General features: G+C 38.7%; 1 protein-coding gene across 1 annotated transcript in view; it reads right to left on the bottom strand.

Moving 5' to 3' along the window:
• Positions 1-872, bottom strand: part of LOC111142180 (alpha-2-macroglobulin) — a 41945-nt gene extending 41073 nt beyond the window's left edge. Inside the window, exon 1 of the mRNA XM_022495190.1 lies at positions 715-872. Coding sequence (XP_022350898.1) covers positions 715-800 — 86 coding nt within the window. The 5' untranslated portion in view covers positions 801-872. The remainder of the gene's footprint in view (positions 1-714) is intronic.
• Between the last annotated feature and the right edge of the window lie 7859 nt (positions 873-8731).

Genomic DNA, 8731 nt, shown 5'->3' on the forward strand with positions numbered 1-8731 from the left:
TAAAATACAGATAAAACAATTGTATCACTGTTTCCAGTTCTTAGAGCTCCTTCTGCATTAGGTACCAAAAATCACCCAGTGCCTATTATTAAGAATTGCTTCTAATCATCTATCAGCTCATGTTTTCTTTAGATCTCCCTTCAACTTTGTTGAAATCAAGAATTCATCACCACATAATCTGCAAAAGAATTTTCTCCCTCATTGTTAGAATCCTTTGCTTTCTCAACATTAGCATCAGTATTTCAAATTATTCCTTTATCAGTATTTCAAATTATTCCACCATACAGATTTCTACGCTCTAGGACAATGCTCCATGGTGACATCTGATTAAGGGAAAGATTTGTCCTTCTTTTATAAATGGAAGATAGGCAATAAGAAAGAAGTAAGGAAGGATAAATAGCCTGGTCTCGAGCAAATCAATCTGAATGTGAGGATCTGAAAATTGATTCCTTTAAAAGTATCAATTGCCAATGCCCCTCAGAAAATCTTTGTATATCCCTAGAAAATTTAGAAAGTCAGAGATTCAGAGTTGGAGAAAAAGAATTAAGAGTAAGTAAAGAATGAATAAACTAGATTTATGAAATCTCATCATTGGAGGAGCCCTTGGAGATAAGAAGGTGACAGTTTTGTGGGAAAGACAAATGACCAGTCTAAATGAGAATCAAAGAATTCTCTTCTAAGGAAAAGATTCTTCACGTCCTCTGTGAAACTCACGGTTTTCCAGAGACTGAGACATCCACAGGCAGGAAGACCAGAAGGAGCAGAATAAGATTTGGATGAACGAGTGTGTCCTTCCCCATGTTGCAGGGAGAAGGGCCCTGAGGAGACCAGACTGTATTCTGCCCTGCTCCCTGCAACGGGTCTGGTCCCAAACATTCCTTAGAGGAACTAGGCTTTATGCTGCTCCAGTGCAAACAGGAAGTTCCACCCACACATGGTGTCTAAACAAAGTAGAGGTTTCTGAACGTTCTGCGAAATGGTGGTTGCTCTCAGAGCCTAATTACAGTCAAGATTATTTCCGGGTGGGGTGAATAGAATTCCTGGAGGGATAAAATCCACATTCCCGTGAAGTGCTCACTTTCTCTGGGTTTTATTATAAAGCAGCTAATCGGCTTTTCAACCCCTTCTCTCTTTTCTCCCTAGGTCCACTTCCCCACTGCTCCTTTTAAGGCTTTCCTCACGTCTCTTGCCTAAATAGTTTGCTAGGGAAGCTACAATTTAAGCAACACTGGACAGGCTCAAAATAGCTACTTCACTTCAAGTCAGAGTGCCTGCGAGTCCTCCATTAGACATGCCTACTCCAATGCTGAAGCACTTTCAGATTCAATATTCCCTATGGAAATGGTATTGGATTACAGCAATAATTTTTTGATCTTAGGGATAGTACCTGATTGTGGAAGATGAGCCAGACCCTGGAAGAATGATAATAGGAAATATTTTTCCTGTATTAAGAAAGTGAAAAGATGAAAAGAGAAGCAGCAGGACCTCAAAAAAAAAAAAAAAAAAAAAAAAAGCAAAGCTTTGACCTACTGTTTATAACAAAGAACCCAATTTATCATCTACTATACAAACAAATTTTGTTACGGTCTTCTAAATATGCTACTCCATAACAATCTCTAATCAAATAAACTATTTCATCCATCCATCCATCCCTCTGGTTGTTTTGTAAGTATTTATTGAGCCTAGTAGGGCTAGGTATCATGCAAAGTTATGGAGATGGTGTGGTCAAATATGTAGAAACAGATATGCACTGAAAGGTCTTATGTTCTATGGGTATGAAACCAGACAAATAAGCAAGCAATAAAAATACAGGAGGCAAGCATTATTATTTATTTGGACCCCTGAAATACGAATGTTTCCTCACTTGATCCTGTACAAGAGATTCCTTAACTTACCCTCTTTTTAAATTTTTTTTTTTCTTTTTTTGCTCTTCAGCTTGGGTGCTTTGTATTTTTACCTTGTCTTCCAGATCTCTGATATATTTTTCTGCATCTCCTAATCTACTCTTGATTTCCTCTAGTGTAGTTTTATTGGTATTATTTTCTTCAACTGTGATTGGTTCCTGTTTATATTTTGTGTCTTTTTATTTGGGAATAGCAGTGCAGTGAATCATTCATGAAGCCAGTGTTGATTGCCAGGATCACCTTTTGGACATGTTCCTGTATGGAGTGTATAACATGCAGCACAGAGCGCTAAATATGGTGTTTTACTTAAATCAATGGTATGGTTTAATTCACTCAGATCCTTTTACCAACAATTGTTGTGCATATTTCTTTTAGGAGTGTGTCACATGCTGCCCCTACTGCTGAGCAATGTGTCCACTGAGACAGCACTCTACTGATTCTTTCAAGCATCTAGCACTCCTACAAATATCTTTTATACATGGGCTTTTATGGAATGTTACTTATCTATTTATTTTTTGAGTATAGTTGGCACACCCTGTTACATTGGTTTCAGGTGTACAACATAGTGACAAATTTATACATTATACAATCTGCTATGTCCACTACAAGTGTTCCCATCTGTCCCTATACATTGCTACATGGTATCATTGACGATACTCCTTATGCTGTGCCTTTTATTCCTGTGATTTACTCATTCTGTAACTGGAAGTCTGTACCGCCCATTCCCCTTCACCCATTTTGCCTATCACGCCTTCTCTAGCTCCCACTGGAGGTAGGGAATACAGTTTATTCTCTGAGTTTATAGCTCCCATTCTTTTTGTTTTTTATACATTTTTTAAAGATTCCACTTATGAGTAAAATCATATGGTATTTGTCTTTCTCAGTCTGACTTATTTCACTTAGCATAATACCCTCAGGGTCCATTCATGCTGTCTCAAATGGCATAATCTCATCCTTTCGGTAGCCAAAAATTATTATTGAAGTTCAGGATGCTGTGGGAGCACATAAGAGGGGCACATAATTCACTCTTGGGCTTTAGAAAGGAAATCTATGGCAAAGCAAAGTTTTAATTAAGCTCTGAAGTATGAGTAGTGTTCAGCCAGAGGAAAGAAGAAGATGAAAAATGCATTCTAAGCACATAAGGAATGACTTATACAAAGGCTCAGGAGATGAGAATAATCAAGACACATTTAGTGAAATGAAAAGTACTTGGTATAGAAAAAAATGCCCACGTGTTCAGGAAAGTGGTGAAGCAAACTGGCGTCAAATCAGAAAGGATCTTGTTGGCACTATTAAGGTATGTGGGGAGTGATCAGTGGAGTCACTTCTCTGGCTTTTACTGAAATTTGGAAGACCGACGGGAAGGAGACAATCCAAGAGTCAGAGGGGCCAATTTGGGAATTGATACAATTATATAGGTGAGAGATGATGGTATCTTTGAATTAGGGCATTCATAATCACACCAGAAAAAGATTGATACATTTATATCATATTTAAGAGGTAAAATATAGTACACAGCAAATATATGTATGTGATGAAATGTTCTTTTCAATTTTCCTGGCTGGTCATGGAGTGAATTGTGTTGCCTTTAATTGACTGAATGGAACAGATGGAATACAGAGTGGGAACGAAGGACGGAAGAAGGGCTGAGGGCTGGGAAGATAAGGAGTCTGGTTTTAGAAAGTGCTTGTAGGGGCACCTGCATAGGTCATGATCTTAGGGTCATGAGATGGATCCCCACGTCGGACTCTGCACTGGACATGGAGTCTGCTTGGGATTCTCTCTCTCTCTTCCTCTGCCCCTCCCCCCTGCCTGCGCACACACACTCTCTCTCCAAAAAGAAAAAAAGAAAAAAGAAAAAAAAAAAAGAAAGTGTTCATGGAATATTCAAGTATTAATATTCAAAGGGAGTTTGACATTTGCATCTAGAGTTTAGAGTAGTATGACTTAATAGAGATATAATGTGAACCTCTTATGTAATTTTACATTTTTTAGTAGCCACATTAAAAAACAAAGATAAGGGATGCCTGGGTTGCTCAGTTCATTAAGCAGCTGCTTTTGGCTCAGGTTGTGATCCCAGGGTCCTGGGATTAAGTCCCACATCTGGCTCCTGGCTCAGCAGGGAGCCTGCTTCTCCCTCCCACCCTGCCTGCTGCTCTCCCTGCTTGTACTCTCCCTCTCTGTTAAACGAATAAATGAAATCTTAAAAAAAAGACAAATTAATTTTGATTATCTATTTTACTTAATATAGCCAAAATATTATCATTTCAACATTTAATCAATATAAAAATTGCTAAGATACTTCAGGTTCTTTTTTTGTACTAAGTCTTTGAAATCTGGTGTGGGATTCTATGCTTACAACACATATCAATTTAGACTAGCCACATGTTGCATGTTCAATAGGCCATGTGGCTACTGGTTACCATGTTTGACACAATAGGCTTAGAGCAATATTTTTCAAATTGTGGGTCATTATCTACAACAAGCTATGATATATTCAGTGAGTTATGACCAAGATTTAAAAAACGTGAGCTAGAATATAGTAAAATAGAAAATATCGTAATGAACACAATAAGTAAAGATATTGATTTCAGAAACATTCATTTCACATCCATGCAGCAGAAACTGTTGGTATCCTATGATCCCTTCTCCAATTCTATCTTTATAATTTTAAATAATAGAACTCCTGAGGGGGCGCCTGGATGGCTCAGTTGTTTAAGCTTCAGACTTTGGCTCAGGTCATGATCCCAAGGTCCCGGGATCGAACCCCAGGTCATGCTCCCTGCTGAGTGGGGAGCCTGCTTTTCCCTCTCCCTTTGCCTCTCCCCATGGCTCATGCTTTCTCTCTCAAATAAATAAATAAATAAAGCATTTAAAAAAATGACAGAACTCCTGAATTTTAGCTGCACACAAGCTGCATAGCTGGAAACTTTTATTTTCTAGTCTTCTCCCTTGAAGCTGAGTGTGGCATATGACTATGTTCTGGTGATTGGATTATGAGCGGAAGTGATGGTTGCAGCTTTTCATGACTTCAAAAGGAAGAGTTGGGTTTTGTGCTTCCCCTTCCTTCCTCACCACTGGTTGGAATGTGGGCATGATGACTATAGTCATAGCTTCTGTTGTAGACCTTAAGATGGAAGCCATGTGTTAAAGAAGGCAGAGCAACAAGCAAGACACAGTCTGAGTTCCTGAGTCATCCAAAGGCCGCTGTAGTCTAGACTTTCATGTAATTGAAAAATACTTTCTCTTATTTAAGTCATTGCATTTTGAGATCTCTTCACTGGAGCAGCAAAGCTTATATTCTAACTAAGTCATTTCTTTATCGCTCTCTCTGTCTCTCATAATCTCTGTTCTTAACTATGAGTATACTCATACATGTGAAGATGTGATTATAGTGTTCCCTTGTGAGCTGTCCAATGAGGATGTACGGAATTTGTTATTGCAGGTTAAAGTTGAAATGATCCGAACACTGCCAGTTTACTGAGACCTGGACTACTTATACTGATTAGAGTTTTCTCAGCTTGTTGGGAAAGCTGATGCCATGGGAATGGATGAGAAAACCCAGATAGGATATGTTGGTGAAAAGAGAAAAGAGCCCAGGACAGAGCCCCAAGGGACCCCAGCATCTAAGTGATGGGCAAGGGCACCCCAATGGAATAAGAAGGGCTCAACAGAGAGAGAAACATAGGAGTGTGTGGGATCTCTAAGCACTCCCTGACAAAAGGACATTTTTTAAAAAATTTTTATAAACATATAATATATTTTTATCCCCAGGGGTACAGGTCTGTGAATCACCAGGTTTACACACTTCACAGCACTCACCATAACACGTACCCTCCCCAATGTCCATAACCCCACCCCCTCTCCCAACCCCCCTCCCCCCAGCAACCCTCAGTTTGTTTTGTGAGATTAAGAGTCACTTATGGTTTGTCTCCCTCCCAATCCCATCTTGTTTCATTTATTCTTCTCCTACCCCCTTAACCCCCCATGTTGCATCTCCACTTCCTCACATCAGGGAGATCATATGATAGTTGTCTTTCTCCGATTGACTTATTTCGCTAAGCATGATACCCTCTCGTTCCATCCACGTCGTCACAAATGGCAAGATTTCATTTCTTTTGATGGCTGCATAGTATTCCATTGTGTATATATACACCACATCTTCTTTATCCATTCGTCTGTTGATGGACATCTAGGTTCTTTCCATAGTTTGGCTATTGTAGACATTGCCGCTATAAACATTCGGGTGCACGTGCCCCTTCGGATCACTACGTTTGTATCTTTAGGGTAAATACCCAGGAGTGCAATTGCTGGGTCATAGGGTAGTTCTATTTTCAACATTTTGAGGAACCTCCATGCTGTTTTCCAGAGTGGTTGCACCAGCTTGCATTCCCACCAACAGTGTAGGAGGGTTCCCCTTTCTCCGCATCCTCGCCAGCATCTGTCATTTCCTGACTTGTTAATTTTAGCCATTCTGACTGGTGTGAGGTGATATCTCATTGTGGTTTTGATTTGTATTTTCCTGATGCCAAGTGATATGGAGCATTTTTTCATTGTCTGTTGGCCATCTGGATGTCTTTGCAGAAATGTCTGTTCATGTCTTCTGCCCATTTTTTGATTGGATTATTTGTTCTTTGGGTGTTGAGTTTGCTAAGTTCTTTATAGATTTTGGACACTAGCCCTTTATCTGATATGTTGTTTGCAAATATCTTCTCCCATTCTGTCAGTTGTCTTTTGGTTTTATTAACTGTTTCCTTTGCTGTGCAAAAGCTTTTGATCTTGATGAAATTCCAATTGTTCATTTTTGCCACAAAAGGACATTTTTAAGAAAGGAAGAGTCAAGAGAAGATTTTTCCTAGTTGGAGTTATTAGGGCTTGATGCTAAGGCATCTATTAATGGCATACAGAATTAGAAAAAAAAATCATTTCCGCAGTTTACATGATTTTTATAATGTGTTGATTCAAAATACAACAGAACTTAAGTTGCTTTTAAGAAACTAGAAATAAAGAAATACTTACTTGCGAGATTAATTCCTTAAAGGAGAAGGGATTAATAACATTACAAGCATTAATTTGTTGCTTTATAAATTATGAAGATGATCTATAAAGATTGTTATTGTTAGATTCCTGGCTATCCATGTCAAATGCTACAGTGAAATCAAGTAATAGATTAAATGATCTTTTTTTTTTTTTCTCCCTAGTTTTAGGCACAAGGAGAACACTGGGACCCAGCATTTTTGGTGTCTATTTTGGGCAGAAGCCTGATGGCCTCTTGTGGAGTGAGAAGAAACTGAGAACTAGAGCCAATTTTGCTGAGTTCATCTGAAGGGAAGGAGAATGATAGGGTAGTCCTTGGAGACATGTTGGGTGACAGGGAATTCCCTTAAGAGTAAAGAAACTTGAATAAGTTTAAATGAAATATTGCTTCTATAAATGCTGAGTGGGAGGGTCAAATGAAAAGGAGAGGCTGAATATTGTGCAGTGAGAAGTGAAATACCAAGAGAAGGCTGAGGATGTGTAAGGCAGATGCTAAGTGAGTGGACAGAGAGATTACCTTCAGGAGAAATGACATCACTTCAGTATAATCATAGAAGGTAAGTTTTATCAAAAACTCTCCCTTCACCCAAAATGGAGCTTTCTCTTCTTGGGAAAAGGAAAAATGAGTATAGAGGAAAAAGTGGCTGGATCAGTTGTCAGGATACTGAGTCCTAGCTCTGACCCAGCTATAAGGTCCTAGATAACTGAGTTGACTGTCCTGAGTTTCAGCTTCCTCACCAAAAAATAGGGGGTAGGTGATGTCTGTGCTATCAGCTTCCTGGGATAGTTTTACACATGATGTTATGTAGAAGAAAGTTTTTTTTTTTTTTTTAAACTGTTAACCTTAGTGAACCCATGAAAATGAATATTTATCTTTTGAATCTTAATGACTGAAGAAGGGCTCTGGGCTTTGGTCTGGAATGGCATCCAAATAAGGAAAGTTAGGGTACCTGAGTAACAAGTTCTTGACAGAAAAGAGAACAGGTTCTATACAAGTTTGAAGTATTTTGCAAATACTTACTGTATTTACTGAGGTAAAAGGATAAGATAGGAGGGAAAGTAGGAGAAAGAAAAAAGTCAGTTCCTAGAAAAGAGAGCAAGGGAGCAAAATGCAGGAAAACTCAAGCCATTAAGAACAAGGGAGGATTATTTTGGAATTGGTAGAAAATAGGATTAGGGCCTATATGGGTCTTAACAGAAATGCATAGAAAAACATGTTTCCCATTGTATTGGTATAATGCTTGCCAGGGACTGAATATAGCTCGTCTAGTGGTAACAACTGCTATACTCGGTTTACTTTGTGTGGGTGAAGAGACCGTTCAGGATAGTGTAGTTTCTTACAGTGAAATCAAGGACATTTCAGCTGATTACATGTTAACCACCTTCAAAGCCAGAAAGCTTAATGAATGGCCTACTATATTCACTCTAGCAGGGTGTGCATTTCTTTGTCTTGGCGCTAGTAGCTTGAGGAACAGTTGGGAGTTCCGACACTCTTTATCTCCAGAGATGACCTCAAAGATCAGTGTTTCAATTTTGTGCAATCTCATTAAGCTTCTTTAATTTTTGGTGGGAAAAATATTTGAATGTACAAAAATAAAAAGCATAACAAACCCTCAGATTGTTTCTACTCAGACTATACACTTAATATAGTTTCTCAAGATAATAAAAAAAGCTCAGTGTCACTACTGGATATTTACCCCAAAGATACAGATGTAGTGAAAAGAAGGGCCATCTGTACCCCAATGTTTATAGCAGCAATGGCCATGGTTACCAAACTGTGGAAAGAACCA

This window comes from Enhydra lutris, unplaced genomic scaffold, assembly GCF_002288905.1.
Source record: "Enhydra lutris kenyoni isolate GAN:26980312 unplaced genomic scaffold, ASM228890v2 scaffoldscaffold7, whole genome shotgun sequence".
Classification (NCBI taxonomy): Eukaryota; Metazoa; Chordata; class Mammalia; order Carnivora; family Mustelidae; genus Enhydra; species Enhydra lutris.